Here is a 25,154-nt window from a genome sequence, read left to right as displayed (position 1 = left end):
TGAACTGGACCTCTGATATCATAGGGAACTCTGTAAAGGTAGATTAATATCTTCTTTGTAGGTTTAAATTTTGTTCACCTAGAACACTAAAAAGGTAAATGACTTAGCCAGGACCACAAGGCAACATGGGTCATTGTTGACACACTTGAATCAAAGTCTGCCTTGTCTCTAAGCTGGGCTCTCTAGTATTCCCTGCTGTTTTCAGAGTGGCCAGTTAGCCAAAATTCACCACTCATTAGTAGTTCTTTTACTGTATTCTTAGATTAGTATTATAGTCCATAGTAACTTTTTTAGAATTTGATAGCACCCCTGGGTAAAGCACTATCTGTAAAGCATCTTGTATTTTTCCCTGTAACACTGCCATCTCCCTTCTCACCCAGGACCATTTCAGCTAGCACTCAAGTGCAAGGAGGAGACATAAATTTATATGAAAATATGCGCTGCCATGGGGTACCTTTGGTCACTATCAGCCGAGGACGAGTTGTGTTTGAGAATGGAGTTTTCATGTGTGCTGAGGGCACAGGCAAGTTCTGCCCACTTCGATCCTTTCCGGATACTGTGTACAAGAAGATGGTTCAGCGAGAGAAGGTAAAGAGTGGAGGGGGGAATAGGCAAATGGGCTTTGGGCTGCTTATGGACATGTCTTAGATGAGATGTAAATGCTGGCACCCCTAATTCCCTGCCAAATCCTTGCACAGTCTCTCTGAGGCTGTCCTTCATCATCTCTATGTCTCTTTGACAAAAACCAGAATAAGCAGAAATGGAAAAATGGCAATCGGGAGAAAGAGTTTCTCTGATTTTTGTAGATACCAGGATGATGAAAAACGGCTGGGTTCAGCCTCCAAGTAGGATTCAGTTGATTTAGATAAATTTCTACTGTGTTCTGGTTATTGTCCAGGAGTTACTTTATGGATATATTTAATGAATATTGGATATACAAGCATTAGATTAAGTGTTACTAAAAATCTACACTTCCACAACTTCTAAATTACCATGGGAAATCTGAATCATAATCGAACTTTTTTCCTCCCAGGGATCCTGGCAGGCAATTGGTTGGGCAGTGGCCCAGAGAAGCCTGGGTAGTACAATGGATAAAGTGCCAGATCTGGAGTTGGGAAGACTTGAGTTGAAATTTGGCCTTGGACATTTACTAATGGTGTGACTCTGGGCAAGTCACTTAGCATACTTCTTGCTTTAGTTTCATCATCTGTAAAATGTAGATAATAATGATAATAATATCCAGGGTGATTAGGCAAAAATGAGAAAATATTTGCAAAGCACTTTGCAAATCTCAAAAGAGCTAAGTAAATGCTAACCATTATTAGAAAGAGTCTAAACATTTTGAATTGAGCCCTGAGTATCCTGATATTAATACAAATGTATAACTCTGGCTCTGTGTACTTTACCCATTTCACTTAAAACATGGGTGAGGGTTCCAAGATACTGAAACAGATTCAATTAAAGAAATATATTCCTGAAGATATTTTGCTGTTTCCTTTCACTGTTTCTATCATGGTTTTCCTAAATAACCTGAAGTAAAGTGTAGAGTCTACAGTTCAATCTCATGTAACTTTAAAATGCTGCTACCCTGACCTATTTCTAGTATTTCCTTGCATATTCTGCTGGAAGCCCCTGGAAGCCATTTAAGATCCCTTACTCCTTTCTCTAAGTTCTGATCCAAGAGTCCCCAAGCCCCATAATCATCCCCAACCATAAGAGAGTTTAAGAGCTCTCCTCTCCCTACCCAAGTATTGAGAAGTCCCTTGTTTTGGGAAACCATCCATCCTCTCTTCTTCTTACCCCCAACTTCTTCATCTGCTTCTAGATTATACTCAATACAAAATTTGAGAGTTTGAAGGGACTTAATGGTCATCTAATCCAACCCAGAACTGAAAGGAATCCTACCTATAGTGGGATAAATGGTCATCTAGTCTCAGCTTGAATTTTTAATCAGATTGCATGTCTTAGTTATTATTTTTCCCCACTATTCTCCCACTTTTAAAGTATTCTGAGCATAGTAAATACTCAGGGTTTGGGTTATTATGGGGGGATTGGTCCACTGGTTTCCTGGGGTGTACAATGCCAGAAACAATTTCCAGGTGAGTGTCAAGAAAATTGATCCAGATCAAGGGTCTGATACTGACTCTGGGTTTGCAGTTCTTAAGTACAAATGCCCATTTTAATAGAAATGCCCAAGAAGAGATCAGTTTTCTAGATTTTCATTCAAGACAATCTCAGGAAAGATGTTTTCTAAAGCATTCCTTTTGAGCATCTACACCACAGTAACTCCTAGTTACCCCAGATCAAAATTGTTTCTCCATCCCTATCTCTAGAATCAGCTCTAGATTACAGATTCTATCCAGGGGCTTGAGTTGGAAGGTAGATTCCCACCCCCAACCCTCCTAAGCATCTGATTCTTACCTCTACTTCTACCCATCCATGATCATAAGAACCTCTCACCAGGAATCTCAGAAGTTTATAAATTAAAAAATAAAATTATTGTCATTCTGATTCTCAGATTATTGTTGATTCTCATTTCAAGGAATGAGGCATTTTCAAATAGGCCTTTAGTTAGAGAAATCATGTAGCTAACTGATCGCATCCTAATATTAACTCTAAATTTCCTTTTTCAGTTGTTTCAAACCTTTAATACTTAATTACAGTGCTTATATTCAGGCCAATGGAAGTATTTGATCATCTTTAAATCTATTCAAAGGATTGCCCAGTTGGTCACTTGAATCTTATCTCAAAATTAGCTTTATTTTTCCCCTCCTTAATCATGTAGTCTTTCCATTGAAGCCTCTCTGTTTTCATAGAATTGAAGAATTTCAGACATGGATCAGTGGTAATAGTGGCCAACTCATATCTCAAAGAAATTCCATAATAAAACACCCTAGTCAAGCAGCCTCTGCTTAAAGACCTATAAGAAGGAGGGATGCATCCAAAGAAACCTATTCCACTTTTGGATAGCTCTCATTGTTAGGAAGTTTCTGCAGATATAAAGCTTAACTGTTTCATTTGGAATTTACCCCAATGCTTCTCGTTTTAGCTTCTGGAACCAAACCTTTTTTATTAACTATGGTCAGGGATGTAGGTTCTGTAGAACAAGGAGAGGCAGGAAGGTTTCCTATGCCCCCTTTGATTAGGTGAAGATGGATGGGCCTTCTGCAGTCTCAAGGCCCCTCTGACCATATGTTTGTCTGAGGACTTTTATTCTTGTCCATATTCAGTCTTCTAGTTCTCTTCTGCAAAAAGCTTTTCATAAAAGTGATTAAATATATCTTAACCAGATATAATTAGCTATGTCACTATCTTAGTGACAATAATATATTTGATTGTTAAGCTCTAGAGAACAATTTTCTTTTATTCAAAAAGCATTTATAATGTTCCTCCCATCTATCAAGCATTTGTGATCCTCAGCCATTGGGAGATACAGAACCAAAAGGAAACATTATTGGTTCTCAAGCCTATATTATTTACTATACTTTGTTCACTAACCCAGATTTCTAAAATCACTAGACAAGTTTGAGCTCCTAGGAGAGCTGGAAGAGGAATTTAGGATTATCTCTTGTTCAGAAGAATTCCCCCTTCTATTAACAGAAAATTCCTTTGATCTACAAATTTGTTGTACTCTCCTTGGGTTCCCACCATTGATGATGCTTAGATCTTCATGCTATTAATGAGACAAGGAATGTTATTTAATCTCAGTTGGGTGGATATCCTACTCCCATTTATACAAATCTTCAATAAAGCATAAGGGAAAAGTGAGACTACTTCTTTGTACCAAAAGATCAAAGTTCTCTAAAATCTTATACCCTGAAGGTTCAGTATGTTTCCAAACACTCTTTTGGGAACCAACAGAGATGAAGAGAAGAAATCCAATACAACGACATCTATACAAAAGAAGCTTTTGGTTGCTAGGGAATATACATGTTTGAAAATTGAGAATATTAAATACAAAAGCAAACCAAGTATTCATAGTCCCCACCTATGATGCAGTGCTGAGACAAGGTCAAAAATGAGGCAACAACACAGCCTCTAAGAGATATTTCACATTGAGCCAGAAGAGCAATGCAAAACTAGCAAAAATAGTTCTAAAATGTTCAAATCTAAGAATGCTATATTGGATTTCTAATTGAAGAAAGTTTAGTCCCCAATATTTTACCTAATTGATGATGATTCTATGGATAGAAATTCAATCTAAAGGAATCTTTTGCAAAAACAAAACTCATGGTCAAAAGACTATGAAGACCATAGGAGACAGTGATTTGAACAAAACCAATATGGTATGAGTTGGATCTTCAAATCCAGTTTTCACCCATCTGGCTAGGAAACATCCAAGATGCAAGTCTGCTCGATTTAGTTGTAAATAGAGACTGAGTTATTTATCATCTTTATAGCTCTAATCCCTAGTATGGTCATATATTATTTAATAAATAGGATAAACTATAAGCTCAATTATATAATTCCTCAAGAATAGAGCTAGGACAAAGGCCTTTATTCATCCTAGATAAGGTATGAAATTGTATCTCAATGATCTACTAAATTAAAAATGAAAAATATGTTAGAAAGATTCTTTTAAAAAGTAGAAGCAGATTTCTTTTCATTGCCCTTTAAGTGATTCTTTTCTCCATCAGTGACAGTGGAGCCACTGCATATGGATGCTAACATTACAATCCTCAGTGCTGCATGAGGAACTGTAAATATCCTCCAAGAAAACAAAGTTGGGAAGGGAAGTTGTACTAGATTGCTAGGAGGAGGTCCAGGGTGTAGGAAGCCCTATTTTGAAGTATTGATTGACAAGATATTTTAAAATTGGGGGGGGGGGGATTACAGAACTTGTCATCCAAAAAAGTTCTTCAGTAAAAGTCACAAATTTTGGAGTTGGGGGCAGCTAGGTGGCGTAGTGGATACAGCACTAGCCCTGGAGTCAGGAGTACCTGAGTTCAAATTTGGCCTCAGATACTTAATAATTACCTAGCTGTGTGGCCTTGGGCAAGCCACTTAACCCCATTGCCTTGCAATAAAAAAAAAAAACAACTGAAATTTTGGAGTCAAAGGGGAACTCAATGGTAATTTAGTTCATTCTGATTGTTATTCCTCATGCTCAAATAGGACCAAAATGACATCACTCTGTTGAAGTCAAGGCACTAGGGCTTATCATACCAATACAAACTACTTCATAGGAGGCGTTTGGAATGGTGGAAGTGTCGCTAAATTTGCTCATCTCACAGTTCTTTTGAGCTTCTTAAATTCTGCTTTTGGCAACTAAGATGGCTCAGGGAATAAGAACCCTTTCTTCATCCAATTCTCTTCTGTCCTTCAAGGCCTTTCACTGTCCTATCAATAATTATTGATCAACCTGCCATCCTCTGCATCTTTATGGGAGTAATCTACAGAAGTATTGAAGTCCATAATCAAGTCAAAAGATTTCAGTTTAACTATCTATACAGGAAAAACCAAGTGAATGAAGAATGTCTATTGTCCAGGTTGTAATATCTGGAATTAGTCAGTCTTTATAATCTTAGGTAGGCACTGTGACTGAACAATGGATTGAGCCAAGAATTATATTGCTTTTGGTAAAGTTTAGTACTTTTCATGACTCCAAACTTCTTCCTGAAAGAAGGTCCATTTTTTTTAACATCTGTATTCTTTTCATGATTTCATAGCTACAAATCTCCACTATATCACAATCACCAGAAAATTAGTCAGAAGTCACCCAAAGAGCAGTGGAGAAGTAAGTACTTGGGGAATGTGACTAGGTTGCAACATAGTACCAGTGAAGATCTGCACAGGAGAAGCTCCATATAAAGGAAATTTGAAAGATAGAGATCTGACAGAGAGAGCTATTTATGTGATTATAGTGAAAAATAGTCAGTGAATAGATGACATGTTCAATTTTTATTCATATTATGTCATCCTACCTAGAGAAAGGTCACCAAAATGCTAAGTGGACACCTCTGGAATATTTTAGGGGAAGATGCAAACAAGAATCAAATAGGATGAGATGATGTAGATTAGTTGCTATCTGTTGTTGTTGGAAAAACTACCCATATCACTGAGAACAAGGTATTTGTCAATTATAAAAGTTTTTGTTTACCAAATCTTTGAATCTTTATTAAGTTTGAGAAAACTTGATCACTTGAGAAAATTTCTTCCACTGATTACTTACAGTGATACCAGCCTAGATTTAACCAAAAAAAAAAAAGTAAAACCTAAGCTAAAAATATTTATTTCTAAAAGTTATCCCTAGTTTTAATCTGCCTAATGTAACCCTATACAACTAGTTGCATTGTTTATCCCTAGCTCCACACTCCCCAAAAGTCTGATATCCTCAGGTACCTGGAAAGAAGAAACATTGAAGAATTGATACCATTAAGAAAAACCACAAAAATCCCATTTTACCTATAAAGTAAAAAAAAAAAAACCACACACACCTTTAATGGTCTTCAGAAGCAATCTTCAATTCAGCAAAAATCTATTAAATAACTACTATATGCAAAGTACCATACCATGGATTAGAGCTATAAAGATGAAAAACATCCCTCTATTCTCAAGGAATAATTTGTTCATTGATTAAATAATACATTCAATACTTTCTTAAGCAGAGTACTATGCTAGGCTGTGTAGAAGATAAGGATTAGACACAGGAGTGTGCTTATAAATGTTTAAGAACTGACTCTCCAAAAAAGGTATGGATGATACACTTTTAAATTTAATCTGCATTATTAATATTTTCTCTCCACTTCCTTAAGTTTAGACAACCAACCAAACAATAAATTGAGCCCTGGTTTGTCCATTTTTCAATTTAGAAAGTTAACAGTGCTCCTCCTATAAAAATTGACTTTCATGAGCTGGTATCCTCTCATTAGAGGATAAACAAGACAGTGAACATGGAATGTGTCAAGGGGAGAAGAATGAAATAAAGTGTGGAGAAAGTCCACAAGATGTAGAAGTGTCGTTGAAATGAAGACAATGTGGCAATCAAAATGAGGTGAAACACTTCCCACTTATCAAAGCACAAAGTAAAAAATGGAGAAAAAGGATAAATTTATGAATGTCTTATCCTTGTGAACACTAAAAACCAAGTGAGAAAAGTGGGTTGAAGTTGATGAGTTCAAGGTGGCTACTGACATTGAAACAAGAGACAGTTTTTTGGAATGCTGTTTAAAAGTCCAAGGGTCTTCAATGCTTCAAGGGTCTATGTTTCTTCAATTTGGGGGATACACTCCCCTGTCTTCAAGCACTTTCTCTAGGTGTTAGGTATGTGGTTCCACCACTTTCATTGACCAAAAGTAATAGTACTTGGTGGGTAACATCTAGTCATGAATTTTTCTGAACTGAGCTAGATTGATCCTGTGATAAACATATTGCCCATTACCTTAATTTGGTACAGCTAGCTATAGCTGTATTCCATTGCCTTCAGGAATCTAGGTCACCTCCAAACCGAGATCAAGTATTAGAGAAAAACTTTAGTGAAGGAAGGATACTGATAAAGATGGAAAATTATTGGGGAAGGTTTTAAAATTAAGATCAAGAAAATTTGAGGAAAGGATGAATATTACTAGGAACAAGTTTTGTTTTTTAAAAAAACTATTTTATACTGCCCAGAACAATCATTGGGCTTTATATACTACAAATCACTTCTCTGAGAACAAGGCAAATGGCAAGAAAATAAACTGATATATGGAGTTGCTTCTGAAAATAAGGGTGAATTAGTATGGATTTAGCCAAATACCTCATTATCTCTGCAAGAGTGAACAATACAGTAATGTTAATGATGACTTTGAGGGCTTGAAAAAAAAAGATTAAATTATATATTCAGTATACTCTTGTTTACATGGACTGGGAAATTTGAAATCCATTTTAGAAAAATTTCTGTTAAAAAGATTGATGTGAATTTTTCTATCTGTAGGGCTAACCAATTATCCCCAAAACAATAAATCATAACTGATCTATATCACTGAGGGACTATTATGTGAAGGATTCTAGAGAATAAGACAAGAAAGAGGAAGAAGGGGTACTTCTTAATGTGTATACATGCATAAGAATGTTAAATTAGAGGGTTTTTCTTACTAGAAGCAAAGTAATGTGGGAAGCCATTGTCTGAGCTTTCTGTCGGCTGAATGCAAATTTTAGAAATCACAACTAGCCTCTAAAGGATTTCTAGGAATCTTTGGGCAGACCTCTACTATACTGGGTTATTCTTTGAAAGTGTTAATAATAATGGAAGCTTGCATTTTTTTTAATTAAAAAGAACATCATACACTAAGGAAAGATATCAAGGTAGATTTAAATTCTCCTTTCTTCCAAAGGAAACTTTCTTTTCTTCTCCTTCTCTTCCCTAATTCCTTATCCCAAGCTTTGACTTTAGAGTCAGCCTTCTAGAGGTCATTGGAGAGTTACATAAGAGAGTGTGATAGTTTGTCACACTCCATATTTACTTCCAGAATCTTCTAGAGCTGCTTTCCTACTTAATACTATTCCAAGAGACAAGTTGGTTTATTATTGATATTTATAGCTATGTGGGTCTCATCCAGCAGTATCTATCTAATATAGAATTATGGAAAAGTCTTAGATTCAGAGCCAGAAGCCCCAACGACAAATCCCAGCTTAGTACACATCCTTCTTTCCCTTCAGCCTCCACTTAAGGGAGGGGGGCCTAGGCTAACCATGCTTCATAATTTGTCGATTTTGCCATCATGTTTCCCCTATTCAGCAACAGATACTTTCCCCGAGTCCCTACCCTCAGCTTTCCTTGATGTGTTTTTCTTTTCCCCCATTAGAATGTAAGCTCCTTGAAGACAAGAACTATGTCTATTTTTGTTTGTATTTGTATCTTCATAGCTTAGCTTATGGTAAGACCTTAATAAAAGCATGTCCCTGGCTGTAACCTGCTTAGTGTGACCTTAGGCATCTCATTTCTAGGGCTCAGTTTCCTCATCTGAATGGGTTGGACTAGGTGACCTCTAATGTCCCTTCCAGTTCTAGAGAGAGGGAGAGAGAGAGGGAGAGAGAGAATTAAAATAATTATACATATCTTAGTGTTTGGTGGGGACCAAAGAACCATATCCCAAATTGAAGTCAAGACAAGTAAGAAAATGAACTTTTCGCTGTGTCCCTAAATTATATGGAACATAAATACAGCACCTCCTCTGCCTTACCCTTAGAACTTGAAATAGCATTTAACTGTACAGGTTATATTCCTAACTTCACCCCCACACTAGGAAACCTTTTTCATTGAGAGTACAGAAAAGAATAAATAGACTTTTGACAGCTGTAGAATTGGAGAGGATCACCTTCACCTGTTAATGATAATGTATACTTCTAAGACTTATGGAAAAATTTGATACATAAATAGTTTTTAAACCAACATAATATCATTTCTTTCATTTTTCTCTCTCCTCTGCTTATTAACATTTTGCAAGTGTGATCTTCTCTGAGGTCTCTTACATAATTCTCCTCTAGTTAAGAGAATCAAAATCATCCTAATCAGTTAGTGAGATAAAACCTTAGCTTCTGATTTCCATAGTCTAAACTTTAAATGCTGAGTGAATAATTTCCTCTTAGCATTTATGCTCTGAAGTGGGAATAGGTACCAATCCATAAGTTGGAGCTTCCCACCTGCAGCATGGCAGATTTTCTGAAAGAATTTTTTATCTCTCTGAGACAATCCTCGAAATTAAGGATGATACAACTCATTTCAGTTCAATCAGCACTTAAAAAAAGTGTTGTCTGTGTTTGAGACCTTGGTGTCATAAACAAAACAGCCTCTAACCCTTTAGGAACTTATATTCCTCCAGGGCAAACTGGTGGGTCACGATGAGGAGGAGGGAGAAAGTTTGAAGAAATTCAATATATAGATAGGAAAAGTAATTGGGGTGTGGTCACTAACTACTGAATGGAGGTCAGGATCAGAAAAGGCCTCTTGTAAGGACAGTCCCTGAACTAAACCTCAAAGGAATGGAGAGATTTCAAGAGGAGAAAGCAGAAAAAGAGAGCAGTCCAACCATGAGGGGATACCTCACTGTACAAAGGGACAGAGGTCGGAGATGAAATATTTATGTTATCACTGTTGAAATGAAATTACATTGACAGTAAGTGTCATTGCCTTTTGGATGTTAGGCATCAGTAATGTAAATGAACTACCATCTGTTTTATTCCATTTTAATTTTATATTAGTAATACTTCTTAATTTCTAATATCTCCAGAAGTTGTGAACTCCAATGCCAGGGCATGCCCCTCCCCCAACTCTACCCTTGGTTGGAGATGAGCTGGGGCTTTCTCTACTCATTCATATCCAGTTCAAAAAAGAATTCTTCCTTAGAAATCAGAATGTATGAATCCTTTGCTATAGAAAGTTATAATAAAAATAATGTGCGTGTGGCAACATACAGTATTCTGTCAGCCACCAGGAATATCCCTGATAGAAGCCCTGAGTCAAACTACTTGGCTCTGATGGTGTTTTCTTTTTTTTTTTCCTCCCTCTTCCCACCCCCCCCACCCCCATTAGAGTTTAAAGATTAAGGGAGTGGACCGCACTCCCTACCTGGGGGATGTAGCTGTGGTTGTGCATGCTGGGAAAAAAGAGATGGGAACTCCACTTGCAGATACTCCCACCCGGCCAGTCACCCGACATGGGGGCATGCGGGACCTTCACGAGTCCAGCTTCAGCCTATCTGGTAAGAGCAGGGGCAGCACAGCCTGGGTGTCAGCACTGGGGTCCCAGGGAGGGGCAGGGTGGGAGGGAGGGAAGAGGGAAGAGAAGGAACTGATGCAGATTCATCAGGTAATAGGAAGTTTTGCCTGGGCTACCTGTTCATCCCTTCCAGCAAGTGCTGGAATAGTATAGTTAAGTGGTTTTGGAGGAGTCAAGGACCTGATCTAATTTGTGACTAGAGAACTCCCAGAGAGCCATTTCACGGTGTCTCTACAATTTATAGTCTTAGAATTACTTGGGGTGGAGGCTAAGAGATTGACTCGCCAACATCATTTAGCCAAAACAATACCTGTCTTTGGGTCTTTTTGCCGGTGAAGCTGCCTCTCTTAAAAACCAAACCCCATTGCCTCTCCTAACTCTTAAATAACTAGATATTACATTAGACAAATGCTGAGAAGAGAGAAAGACAGGTTTGGACCAACATCTAAAATTTCCCAGCCCAGCAAGTCTCCTACCTTTCTATCTTCTTGAGGATCCCGTATATAGCAAGGTCTACTCCAAAGTAAGCACCCCAGCTTTTCACCTGGATTATTTGTGCCTGACCTGTGGTGGAGCATTCCAACTTAGTGTTGGTCTGATCAGCCACAGTCAAGTGCACTGTAATTTGTCTCCTACATAATGATGTCATTTTTAGTTCTTCTTCCATAACAAGGGACAAGAACCAACCCACCAACTCCAGCACTGACTCAGGGCCAGGTGGATGTCATTCCTATGGATTCTAGGAGCCCATCTCTTAATTCCTCCATGCAGCTTTGACTCTTGCCTATTAACTGGGATCTTTTATTTCCGATTCTCCCCCACCCTTCTCCAGCATTCTTTCCCTCCCCCCACCTTTCTCTCCTTCCCTCCCTCCCCTCTCTCATTCTCCCTCTCCCTCCTACCTCTCCCTCACTCCCCATCTTTTTGCAGTTTTCTATCCTTTTTTAATCTTTTAAACTCATTGAAAAGATACATTGTTTCCTTTCCTTTTTCTTTCTTTATCAATTCTAGTTTCTTTTTTTAAATCATCCTGATAATCTCTACTGGTCCTAACCCAAGCAACCTATAAAATCCTGGGAATCCTTGAGGTATCTGGGTCCAGTTCCTATTCCCTTGAGAAATGGAGTTCCATTGTAATTTGGTCTCCATGGGCTGCTTCTTGGCAAGGATGGTGTCTCCATATGTTCTGGCATGTAATCCCCTACATATGGTTAAGCAGCTTCCTCTTGATGGCAAGTTGAAAAGATTTGGGAGTTTATAAAATGTGCCAAGACCTCCAAATTACTGTGCTTTGGGAGGAACTGTATCCACCACCATCTCCCTAAAAACAATTGAATTCTTTATCTGACTTCATTTGTAGAATCTTACCAGCTATAGCAGCATGGTAAATTGAATCATAGAAGCATCTGATACACTGGCCCAGGAGAAGGGCTTTTATTTTTTCCTTTTAAAAAATATTTCTATTGATGCTTGTTGATATTATTTAGAGCTAAAAAGGTCCTCAGAGGTCATGTTGTAGTACAACCCCTAACTTAACAGATGAGGAACCTGACCCTATATTTACATATCCTAGTCATTTCCTTTTTAAGAATTATTTTTATTTTTCATTTAACCAGAATTTATTTTTTCTCCCTTCCAACTCCCTCTGGTCAAAGGATATGCACAGCTTAGTGACTGTTCATTTAGTGACTAATCATGGTTATTTCCCAACCACCTGTAACCTCTGTTGAGCTCTCCCTTGTGACAAAAAAAATTAAGCAAAAGAATCCAATGCAGAAACCTTGTCTAATAGAGTATATAATATTCTATATAATAATAACTCTATATAATTTTCTCCATCCTCTATTGTGAAAGAAAAAGTTTGTTTCAAGCTCACTCCTCCAGGACCTTCATGAGTTTTTCTATTACTCACAGTTCAGCTTTCTTTTGTAATCATCTCATATTTTGTTCTCAAAAGTAAATCTTTAACCATCTATTTTCTAAGAATTTCCTGATCCTCTCAGTGTCTGCTTAAAGTCATATTATTAACTTGTCAGAGGTATACCAAAGAATGCAAACCCTTTGGCAGGGCAGAAGGTTTCCACTCTTTTCCCACCAGTCATAAGAAGTGAATACAAAATTGAAGTGGAAACCCATCCCTCTCCAGTCTGGAGTGGTAGAGGGCAAAGGATGGGGCTTTATTTGAGATTCAGAATGCTTGCCACTGGCCCAGATAAATGGATGTTTCTTCTTACTATCATGCAGCCTAACTCAAAGGGTCCAAGGTGTGTTGATTATCCATCTGCTTCTGCCCTTTGGCCTATCAGAGCCACTAGCTACCCCAGGACTTCATTAAATTAGTCTATCCAAAATTGTAAAAAACAAGCCCTCCCCACCCCAAGCAGAACCATATAGTCATCTCCATTCTCTCCATAGAAGGAAATAGACCCCCTATCCTCATCCTAGTTCTCTAAGTCATCAGTTTCCTTCTTTCTGGGCATAACTCATGAAAAAAGTATTGCTCTTAGATTTTCTAGAGAGTTTTCAGAGTGGGGGAAGTTCATCAGCAATTGAAAGAGACTACCCAACAAGATTTAGTTGGAGGAACTGAGAGTTTAGCTTGTAAAAGACTCAAGAAAGTCATGAGAGCTATTCTCTAGTTTCTAAAGGGCCATTATGTTTGTCTGGTCATGGAAGGTGGAACTAGGAATTGTGTGAGGAAGTCATTGAGAGACCGATATAGGTAAGATCTTAGGAGAAACCTCTTGACAAATAGAGCTGTCTGAAAGTAGAATGGACTGGGTTGCCCCATACTGGAAGTCTTTATACTAAGGCTGGATGACCATTTATCAGGGAAACTGTAGATAGGATTATTGAATACAGGTTGTATTTCTGAGAACCTGTCTAGCTCTGAGATCTCTGTTTCTCCCCACCTTAAAACACGTTCCCTAGACGTCTCAATGATCTGAGCATCAATTCTGTACTGGCATCCTTGAGATAGAACTCAGCTAATTCCATTGGGTTTTCTTCTCTTTATCCAGGGACTTTGTGATCTGGTGCTTTCATTTCTCAGTACAATGAAAAATTCTTTTGAAATGATAAGAACCTTTCGAAGTTTAGTAGAAGTATTTATATTTTAGCTGACCCTTTCCAAGAGAGGGGTCCCTGTCTGCTTAGACTATACTAATATGCCCTCAGTCTGGGGCAGATCGAAGGCTATGGAATAGGCTGTCCAATAAAAACAATTATTAAGCCCCTGGCAATGAGCCAGGCATTGTGCTGGGAAAACAAAAAGGCAAAAAATCAGTCCCTACTCTCTACAATCTAAGTGAAACATTGTGAGCTTCTGGCAAGATTAACAGCATCTCACCCTCTGCTGTTCTCCTACAGGTTCTCAAATCGATGACCATGTTCCAAAGCGAGCTTCGGCTCGGATTCTCGCTCCCCCCGGAGGCAGGTCGAGCGGCATTTGGTAAAGACGCTGACCAGCCTCCCAACTAAGGATGCAGCAGCAGCTAGCCAGCTCACCACCTGGCCACCACTGTAGCTTGCATGGGGAGGCTGGGCCAGACAGTCCAACACCCGAGAAGGGGAGGGGGGAAGGGAAGGGCACACAGGACACTGGGGAGCACTTCCCATGTCTGAAACGTCATTCACTATGCTTTGAGCCAATCCTAACAAGCACTTTGGGACGATGCTCCTCTTGCTGTAGTCCTTTCCTTTCCTGGCCTCAGCAGGCTGCATCCGTGGGCCAGGGGGGACCTTATGCAATGACCACAATGCATAGGCAGCAGCCTTGCCCCAACTCTCACACTTGCCTCAGGCTGGTTGCCCTGTGAGAAAGCATCAGCTTGAATGGGCTTCTTCCTAGCCTGGCCAGCCAGTGTCCAGGGCGCTTTGGCAGTAGTGTTTCAAAAGAAAAGGCCTCCCCACCCTCTCCCATGCACCTTCCCCTCCACTCCCCTTCTTGGATAACCACATTCCCAGTCCTGCTAGAGTCTTTGTTCCCCAGCTTCCCCTAGGACTCCCTCCCCAGCCAATACTTACTGAGTTCATCAGTGTCCCCTGTTCCAAGTCAAGACATTTATACAGATGAAGCAAATGAACCCTTGCCAGTTCCCTCTTCTTTCCCTCCTATCTCCAGTCACCCTCCCACACTTACAAAGAAACAAGCAGCCAAGAAAGAGCTGGGAGCCGGTGCGAGGCCTCGTGCCATGCGCGTGTAAATGATTTTGTTTTGCACGTTTGGTTTGAGCAGTGGTTTGGTTTGATTTGTTAGTGCATCATGTGAAAAAAAAAAACAGTGCTTTGTGTCACTTAGCGTTAGGATAGAAATGAGGATAGGCATAATCCTCAAGAGATGCTGCAGTCAACACCAACCCAAGAGGCAGGGCAGGCATAAAGCAAGCCCCCATCGTCCTGTCCCCCACATTGGCTCCTCCAGATGGTTAAAGGGCAGGAAAAAGTCCTTATCCACTTTCCCCTGAGAGATAAGGATGCTCACATGGACCAAAATCAGGAACCTGATCCTATAAGAATGGCCTGGGCAACTATTATTTGAAAAATTTAGACTTGGATGGTCTTTTGCTCTCTTTGCTGAACTCTCTGAGATGAACAGAGCCCAAAATCAGGAACCTGATCCTATAAGAATGGCCTGGGCAACTATTATTTGAAAAATTTAGACTTGGATGGTCTTATGCTCTTTTTGCTGAACTCTCTTGAGATGATCAGAGCTTTCAGGCAGAGGCCTGGACTATCTTCCTTTGGAACCTCCTTCCAAGAGAACGTGAAAAGAAAAAGTAAAAGGGGGGAAGGATCTTAATGAGTTTGGGCTGGAAGGCTATAACTAAAGGATATCCTATAAAAAGGCTATATGTAGGACATCTGTGACCATATCTTCCAGTCATGTCCCTAACCAACCACCCCCACCCCCCCACACTCCACCCCTTTTATGCCTTTAGCCAGTCCCAGCTCCACCCTCATAGCTTTAGTCAGCCCCATCTTCACCCCCCCCCATGCCTTTCACCATCCCCACTTGTACTTCCCACTGTCTCCAAGCAACCTCACCTTCACCCCCCCCCAGACCTCCAGCCAGACTCATCCCTATCCTCCATATCTACCACCAGTCTCACTCCTACCCCTGTGCCTCCAATCAGCTTCATCCCCATCTCTGACTACTGCCACCATCTTCTGAAGGTTCCTTTTGTCTGAGTCAAACCCTTGCCTAATGTTGAGGGGATTCTTGACTTGAAAGGAAATCATTTTAAGAAAGGTCTGCCAACATTGCAGACTACTGGGTTTTTTAGTAGACTCCAACTCTTCAGAAATCTCAGTTACCTGGGGTGGGGTGTCTCCATCTATTACTGAGTGACATTCTCTCTTGATAAAAGAGAGGAAAGGAGGCCAGGAAGATACTCTTCCTTTTCTTGGACTCTATTCTAGTTTCTTAGTTTTGGCCCCGTTCTTGTTTGGAAATAGCCCTTCCATTTCCTAGTGCTCACAGGAAGTCCATCCCCCATGGCTCCCAAGCTCTTAATAGAGTTCAACAATGCCTCCTTGTTAAGTCTCATGCCAGAAGTTGCCAGAATTCTTCCATCAGCTTTGATTATGTACCTGTGATGTTGAAAGAAGTCGTGAGACCACTTCTGGTTGCCAGTCCTCGCCAGCTAATTGCAAAATCACTTGTAGAATTTGACTCCCTAGTGAATCATTGACAGTGCATACATGTTTTTTTTTTCTCTTACTATTAGTCTAAAAAAATCCTTAAAATTAAGTCATTTGTATTTAAGCGAGGACTGGTAGAATATTAGAAGCTTGTTCTATATTTTGAATTCTAGCCAGATGTGTCTATTTCCAACCCAGTTATCAGTCTCTTACTAGCACACTAGACAGGTCAAATCATTGCTGGCCAGAAAATAAAGGCAAAGAATCGGTGGGGTCAAAGTAGATTACCAAGATAATCAGTGCAGTAGCCAAGTAGACAGTAGGATGGTCAGGACACAGTACATAAAGATAGCAACAGGGGTGGGAGCGGATTCCAACTTAACCCCATAAGGCTATAGATGTTTACTATGGCTGCTCTGGTCTCTAGTCTTTCTGTAATACCTATTACCTTCTTCCCCACTTTCTGTGCAGTAGGACTTGGGCAGATGCCAAAGAGCAAAGGAGAGAGCAGGCCAGAACTACCATCTAATTTAGCCATGCAGGTCCCAGTATTGGAATTTTAGAATTAAAAATGCTCATTGTGAGGAAGAGGGAGAAAGAAAGGGGAGTTGTGGAAACACATTCCTTCCCACAGGTCTGAGAGGACATTATTTTCCCGCTCCCATCCTCTTGATCTAAACCCGACCCACCCTCACCAAAAAGCATTTAGTTGAAAAAATCAGGAGTGGTCCAAAATGTCATAATCAGCCTCCTCTTTCCCCCAACCCCACTTTTCCTTGCCCCTTTACAGAGCCCAGAGCTACCTAGAAGACACACTTGTCTCATGGTTGGAATGAAAAAGGGTCTCTGGTTGCATTGAATGCAGCTCTCAATGGTCTTGTACTTGCTGGAATAAATGCTGTTTTTCTTGCCTTAGCTGCTCTCTAGGTTTGTGGGGTTGTGTTATGGGAACATTGTGATACTACTGTGTGTGGGGGTGTGTGTGTGTGTGTAGTGCTAGGAATCCACAGTAGGTCTCTGTCAAGTCTGTACCGTGATTGAGGGCTTTTTGGACTCTGACCCAGAAACCAACAGAATCAAACTGAAACCAAAACCTTCCTTCAGTAGCAGCAGAGGCGGCAGGCATGGTCTGGGGTCAGTGTGGAACCACCCCACAGCCCAGGCACCCAAGTGACTTTCCTTATGCCTCCGTCATTGTTATGGTGCTAAGAATGTGTCAGTCTCAAAAGGACACACTTTCCTGTGCTTTAGCCACCTGTTTCAGACAAAACAACACACACACAAACACTCTAACATGTTGTGTTCTGGTGCAGGTTTGTATTAAACTGTAGCTACTTCTCACTTTGTCTCAGTTGTGTTTTTTCAAGGGGAAAATACTCAAGGAATCTCTCTTAATGAGTCTGGGCTAATTTAATATGCATTGATATTTGGAGGAAAGCTGAATATGGGAGAGAAGATGTCCCCTGCTAATTTATCTCCCCTCACCTCCCAAATCAACCTTATTTTTTAATTTTATTTTTCTAATTACATACAATAGTTTAAAATCTTTTTTTTACAATTTTTCTTCCTCCATCTGACAGAAAGTAATCTGATATAAACTATATAACCATGCTGAACATAAATCAGTATTGAACATGTTGTGAGAGATCAGATCAAACAGAAAAAAAATAGAAAAATGTGACATAAGACAACTTTTAAAAATTGAAGATAATAAACTTTGGTCTTCATTTAAATGCAATCCCATCTCTGGATATGGATGGTTTTTTGGATCACAAGTCTTTTAAAATTGTCTTTGGCTATTGTACTGCTGAAACAAGTCTGTCATGGTTGATCATCATCCCAGTTGTTGATGTGTATAATATTCTGATTCTACTTATCTCAATTCAAACAAGTCTTTCCAGGCTTTTTTGAAAGCCCATCCCTCACAATTTCTTACAAAACAATAGTATTCTATCACATACATATACCACAATTTGTTTAGCCATTCCCCAGTTGATGGATATCCCCTCAATTTCCAATTCTTTGCCACTTCAAAAAGAGCTATGAATATTTTTGTACATGTGGGATTTTTACCCTTTTTCATGATCTCCTGGGTATAGTGGTATTGCTGAATCAAAGATTATGCACATTTTTATTGCCCTTTCTGCATAATTCCAAATTACTCTCCAGAAAAGTTGGGTCAGTTCACAATTTTCCCACATCCTCTCCAACATTATTTTCCTTTGGAAGGTGGTACCCAGAGGTGTTATAATTTGCATTTCTCTAATAATGATTGAGAGCAATTTTTCATGTGACTAGAGAGAGCTTTGATTTCTTTGTCTAAGAATTCTTTCTATATCCTTTGACTTCAATTGGGTAATGACTTGTTTTTTTAATAATTTGACTCATATGGAACACTATTGTTCTATTAGAAACCAGGAGGAACTGGAATTCAGGGAAGCCTGGAGGGATTTGCATGAACTGATGCTGAGTGACATGAGCAGAACTAGAAAAACATTAAGAAAAACATTGTACACCCTAACAGCAATGTAGGGGTGTTGATCAACCTTGATAGACTTGCTTATTCCATCAGTGCAACAATCAGGGATAATTTGGGGCTGTCTGCCATTGAGAATACCGTCTGTATCCAGAGAAAGAACTGTGAGTTTGAACAAAGACCAAGGACTATTGCCTTTAATTTAAGGGGGGGGAAAAACTGATATATTATTGTCTGATCTTGCTGTTTCTCTTATTTTGTTTCTTCCTTAAGGATATTTCTCTCACATCCAATTTGGATCAAAGTATACCATGGAAACAATATAAAGACTGGCAAATTGCCTTCTGGGGGGGGGGGGCGAGTAAGATTGGGGGGAAAATGTAAAACTCAAAAAATTTTAAAAATATAAAAAAAATTTCACCCCATACCAGTTACTGTAAATTTAGTTTCTTCTCAAATTAGTTTGATACAAGCTTCAATATTCATGGATATATATTGATTTTATCATAGAATAAGATATAAAATGATCTAAACCTAAAAAAATAATTTCAGTTCTCTATGAAAGTTTTCAGAAACACTAGTTGTAAAAATGATTAACCGAGGAAGATAGTCAAAAAAGAGAAATAGGTAAATCAAAAGAGGGGTATCACAAAGATACAGAGTATCCAGGAGGGGAAGCAAGTCAGCATAGTCAAGTGCTACAAAAAACTGAAGGATGAAGATTAATGAAAATCCATTGCATTTGGTGATGACAAAGCCATTGGTCACTTTGAAAGCAGTTTCAAGTGAGTGATGAAGTTGAAGGACAGTGCAAAAGTTTGAGATGCAAGGTTAGCTATGAAAGAAGAGAAATATAGGATGATAGCTTGAGCAATTGGTAAAGTTAAGTAAGGGATCTTTTTAAGGCTTGAGAACTGGATTTTTATTAAGTGGTACAGTGGAAAGAGCACTGGCTTTGGAGTCAGAAGGACCCGAGTTAAAATCCAACCTCAGACACTTGACACTTAATAGCTGTATGACCTTGAGCAAATCACTTAACACTAATTGCTCATGTCCAGAGCCATTTTCAGTCATCCAGGTTAATATCTTTCCACTGGATCCAAATGGTTCTGGAGGAAAAAGTGAGACTGATGACTTAGCATTCCCCCCCCCCCAATACACACACACACACTCAAATCTAATTCATGTTCTTACAGCATCACCTCCCTGATGTCATGGTCTTCAGGAATGAAGGACAGGGGCAGCTAGGTGCCACAGTGAATAGAGCACCAGACCTGAAGTCAGAAGGACCTGAGTTCAAATCCTTTTTCAGACACTTTACAATTACCTAGCTGTGTGACCTTGGGCAAGTTACTTAACTCCATTGCCTTAACAAAAAAAAAAGTGACATTCATCATCCTATGAGTAGCCAACAAGGTAGGAATCCAATATGGTGAGATTAAAGATAGAGGGTTGTTTCTGGAAGCCAACTACTAGAGGACATGGGAGGGAATGAAATCAGAGGTTCATAAAAAGGGTTTGATGTTGACTTGGAGGACTATGTTATAATAAACAAGGAACAGATGAGAATGGAGGATAATATCAATGAATTTTGAGATGTACAGAAGTGGAGAAGAGTAATCTCATAGCAACTGACCTATTTTCCACTAAAGTTTTTAAGGTTCTCAGTTGAAGGGTAGATGGAGATGTACTATAAGAAGTTTAAGGTGAAAAAAAAGCTTTAGAACAGACTCTGAGTTCAGTAGAGAATCAATTGGGCATGAGTAAAAGGACTGCCTTTCTGGAATGAGGGACCAGTTAATATTAGTTAACACAATTGGTGGTAGATCTTGTCAGGATGATTTTATGTTTTCCTCTATCCCTGTTCAGCTTCACCTCAGTAGAAGTTAGAGGAGACAAATGGAAGAGGTAATTCAGTATGGAGACTTAGCAAAGCATGAATACTGATGGACCAAGGGTTGGAAAAGGACTTGAGAGTAAAGTACAATTATACCTGTTAACTATAGGATCAAATCTGTGAAGGAAAGAAAGAGAAGCAAAAGCAGGGGTAATAGAAGTAATGAAGTACTGGAGGACATAAGTAATGAGGGACTGGAGGACATTGTAATGTTTAGGAGAAATCATTCGGAAATGATGGAATGATTCGAGGTTAGAATCAGACAAAAGAATTTCAGAATTCTTGATCATGGAAATGGGACTCCGGTGAGTAATGATAATGATAAATTCAAATGTGTCACCATTCCTGGTGTAGGACTGAAGTGGAGCCAAGAAGTAGGTAATGGGTATTAAGACAATTGAGGGACTGGAAATTTCAACTATTTCAGGTGACAAAGTCACAGATTCATTCCTTCAATGGCTATTTGCATCTCTTTAGACTCATGCAACTAACAGAACACCTCATAGTCTTCCTTGATCTATAATTCATAATAAACTTGTAACTGGCTAATGCCACTTCCCATTAATAAAAAAGCAAAATCCAATTTATCATTGGTCACAATGAAAGTGAATTGTTGACCATCCATAATTGAAAAGGGGAGGGAGAGAGTCTTTGATTCTTAGTGACAATTCGTAGCTCAAGAACTTTAATTTGTGATCAGGAAAAATCACTAGCAATAAGTGTTCTACCAAATATGGTAAGTTTCTAATGACCATTGATTTGCTTGATTTAAGATTGTTCTCAAACCTTCCAGGCCAGTCACAGAGTAGAGAACAAAGAGCTTATATCAGTTTGCGGAAATTAATATTGATGGCATAGGGGCAGCTAGGTGGTGCATTGGATAGAGCACTGACCCTGGAGTCAGGAGGACCTGAGTTCAAATGTGGCCTCAGACACTTAATAATTACCTAGCTGTGTGACCTTAGCCAAGTCACAAATTAATTCACATTTCTCATCCAAATGATCAATAAATGGTATTAAGGGGACCATTTCATATTGCTCTTTATTGCCCTTTTGCCCTCAATTCTTCCCAAACATGTATCATGAGTGAGATAGATAATTGAGTGGCTAACAGTAGTATAATTTTTCACAAATTTCTTAAGAATAGCCACAAAATTCTAGAAAAAGTCCTCAGTTCTCTACAGTGTTTGAATGTAATCAGCTAACAAGTGTGTCTACTCTAAATCACTCCCTACTGAGTATATGAGCTAAGTATTTGGCAGAACATTTATAAATATAGCATTTGTCAATTAAGAGCTTTGGGTCAGCATTTTCTAACTGATTTAACACTTTCATTGGTCTTTTTAAATGTTCTTCCAACATCTTCCAAAAAACACTAAGACTATTCAAGTATGCCAACATTCCATATCATTCTTTCTGTCTTAGGTCAGTGAAGCCTGGTAGTTCCTGTCTTTGTTAGGTAATCTTTTCTTTATCTTCTGCCACAATAAGATTCTGATAGCATTCTCAGTATAAATTCTACTTTGAAAACCAAAAGCTCCCTCATAAAGGGTTCAAACACCTTGATTTTGTGGAATGGAATATGGGTCTACCTTAATTGGGCTTTCCAAATTATCTTCCCTATCACCAATATGAGCAAAACATTTGGACTACAAGGTTTTGTAATAATCCCATTGACTAGTATCAGCTTCAACACTAAAGGACCAGAGGGCCTAGCCTATAATATTTTGGAGGGCAAAGAACCTTGGATAAGAACTTTTATCCCTGAAAGAAAAATCTTTCTGAAAATATTTTTTATATGGGTGAGGGTCATTGAAGTGAAATCTGGCCCAGTCACATAGAAATTTTTTAATAAATACTTGAGCAGCTAGGTGACTCAGTAGATAGACTCATCTTAATGAGACACTTGGTAGTTGTGTGACCCTGGGCAAATCATATCACCCTGTTTGCCTCAGTTTTTTCATCTATAAATGAAAGGATTAGACTAGACCTCTAAGGTCCCTTATAGCTCTAAATTTATGACCCTATGAACTTATCCTAGAAACCAAACCTACAGTAGCAGTTTCCTTTCACAGCAGTTTCCACACATCTCTTTCTATATTCTTAGGGCAATTACTCCCAGTGTGGTTTTACAGTATTACAAGGTATCCTCAAATTTATTTTTGTCCAGATCTGTAATTTCACTATTATATATAGGGAGCTCCCAAAGAGGAAATGTCCTCTATCAATCTAGCAACTATTCTGCAATTAATAGTCTTGTAAAGTTACCTAGGATACTGAAAGGTTTTGACTTGCCAATGACCATACAGTCAGTATATGTCAGAAGCAAGCAGTGAACTTAGGTTGTCCTGAATCTTCAATTTCCAAATACTAACTGACAACAATCCAGTGATTTATATTTTGACTAGCATAGAGGTTGGTTCTCTGTCCCCTCCTGTCATTTGGATAGCATGAAATTCTCAAAAAAAATTTCTACGAGCACTTTATTTTGTTTTTTATGTTACATATTACTTTTAAGGTTGAGAATTGTATCACAAAATTAAGCAAACTAAAGTCAAGATACTATAATGAAAAAAAAAACTGAACTTCAAATCAGAAAACTCAAGAACATATCCTGGGTCTAACATTCCTATCTTTGGCATCTTCTGGAAATCACTGAACCCCTCTGGACCTACAGTTTTTTCATCTTTAAAATGAAGTAATTGGACTAAATTATTTCTAAGGCTCTTCTAGGTCTAAATAATATAAATCAATAGATAAGGATTTGTCTCCCCTCTCCTGCCCTTCAAAAAAAAAAGATGCCAGGAATTGAAAGCATTTCTTTCTGAGCAGAAATTACCATAAATGGCAAAAGCCTTCAAATGAAAAGACCATATTCTTGATAGACTCACTTATCTCTGATAGTGTAGATTTAGCTGGGACCAGAGGGCTTCTCAGAAATGAAGGGCTATATAGAAACAGTTCAAACTTTTGAGTTGCTCTATGCTGAGACAAAACTGGGCATTTGCAGAGAAAATAATCTTAGGATCTTCAAGTTGGGAGAACAAAAAATTGGAAAAAAGAATGTAACTCTTCTAAAGATTAAAATTGATTATCTGGAAAAGGAATCCAACTTATCTAAAACTCAAAACAACCAACTGGAAAGGGAATGCAACTCAGAAAAAAGTAAAATTAACCAAATGGAAAAGGAAATGCAAAAGATAACTGAAGAAAATAAAACCCTAAAATTAAAATTGGACAAAAAGAAACTTATTAAGCTATAAGCCACCAAAATTCCATCAAACAAAATCAAAAGGCTAAAAAAACTGAAGAAAACATAGCATACCTTTTAGGCAAAAGAAACCACCTGGAAAATGGATCCAGAAGAGAGAATTTACAAATTATTGGTCTACCAGAAAGCCTAGATTAAAAAAAAAGCCTGGAAAATATCTTTCAGGAAGTTATCAGGAAAACCTTCCAATTGACTAGATCAAGAAGACAAAATAGTCCTTGAAATAATACACAGAACAATAGGGCAGTTAGGTGGCACAATGGATAGAGTACCTGCCCTAAATTCAGGAGGACCTGAGTTCAAATCCAGCCTAAGACACTTAATAATTACTTATCTGTGTGACCTTGGGCAAGTAAGTCACTTAACCCCATTGTCTTGCAAAATCAAAACAAAAAAAAGAATATACAGAATACCTCAAGAAAGAGACCCCAGGATAAAAACTTTAAGAACTCACAGTCAAATTCCAGAATTCTCAAATAAAGGAGAAAATACTACAAGCAGCAAAAAAAGAAGCAATTTAAATACAAAGGAAATACAATCAAAATTACAAAAAACAGCTTCAACATTAAAGAACCAGAGGGCATATAATATATTTAATGTTATAATAATTGTATTATATATTTATATTATTATATTATAATTATGGTATGAATATATAATATAATTACTATTTCAGAGGGCAAAGGACCTTGGATTATAACCAAGAATTTACCATCCTGTAAAATTCAGCATATTCTGTCAGGGAAAAAGATGAATGTTCAGTGAAATGGAGGACTTCCAAAATTTCCTGATAAAAAGACCAGAACTAAACAGAGAATTCAAGAGATGCATAAAAAGGTAAACAGAAGGGGTGGGGGAAAACAAATGTTAGTCAGGAACATTAAATTGCATATAACCCTACAAGGAAAGATAGAACTTGTAACTCTAGAGAACTATGTTTCTCTTAGGATAGTTAGAGGATTAAATTTAGTTGAAGAGATTACACTTAGAGGAAATGAATATAGTTTGTTTCTTCATCAAAAAAGACTAAAATGACATCACTATGTTTCAGACAAATTAGAATATATCTGACTATGGTTGATCAGACCAATACAAGCTCAGAATGCTCTATCATAAGGATAGATGGCACAGTGGAAAGAGCACTGGCCATGGAGTCAGGAGAACCTGA

The 25,154-nt window shown here is 38.5% G+C and overlaps 1 protein-coding gene across 4 annotated transcripts in view; it reads left to right on the top strand.

Annotated features, from left to right (window-relative positions):
• Nucleotides 1-17,679, top strand: part of DPYSL5 (dihydropyrimidinase like 5) — a 127,474-nt gene extending 109,795 nt beyond the window's left edge. For all 4 annotated transcript variants that reach the window (XM_074209894.1, XM_074209895.1, XM_074209897.1 and 1 more), the window contains exons 11-13: nucleotides 381-588; nucleotides 10,514-10,682; nucleotides 14,069-17,679. In XM_074209894.1, the coding sequence (XP_074065995.1) occupies nucleotides 381-588; nucleotides 10,514-10,682; nucleotides 14,069-14,154 (463 nt within the window). In that variant the 3' untranslated portion in view covers nucleotides 14,155-17,679. The remainder of the gene's footprint in view (nucleotides 1-380; nucleotides 589-10,513; nucleotides 10,683-14,068) is intronic.
• Nucleotides 17,680-25,154: the final 7,475 nt, after the last annotated feature.

The sequence above is a fragment of the Macrotis lagotis genome, chromosome 1 (genome assembly GCF_037893015.1).
Source record: "Macrotis lagotis isolate mMagLag1 chromosome 1, bilby.v1.9.chrom.fasta, whole genome shotgun sequence".
NCBI classification, from domain to species: Eukaryota; Metazoa; Chordata; class Mammalia; order Peramelemorphia; family Peramelidae; genus Macrotis; species Macrotis lagotis.
The sequence above is the reverse complement of the archived record's forward strand: the minus strand, read 5'-3'. Positions and strand labels throughout refer to the sequence as shown.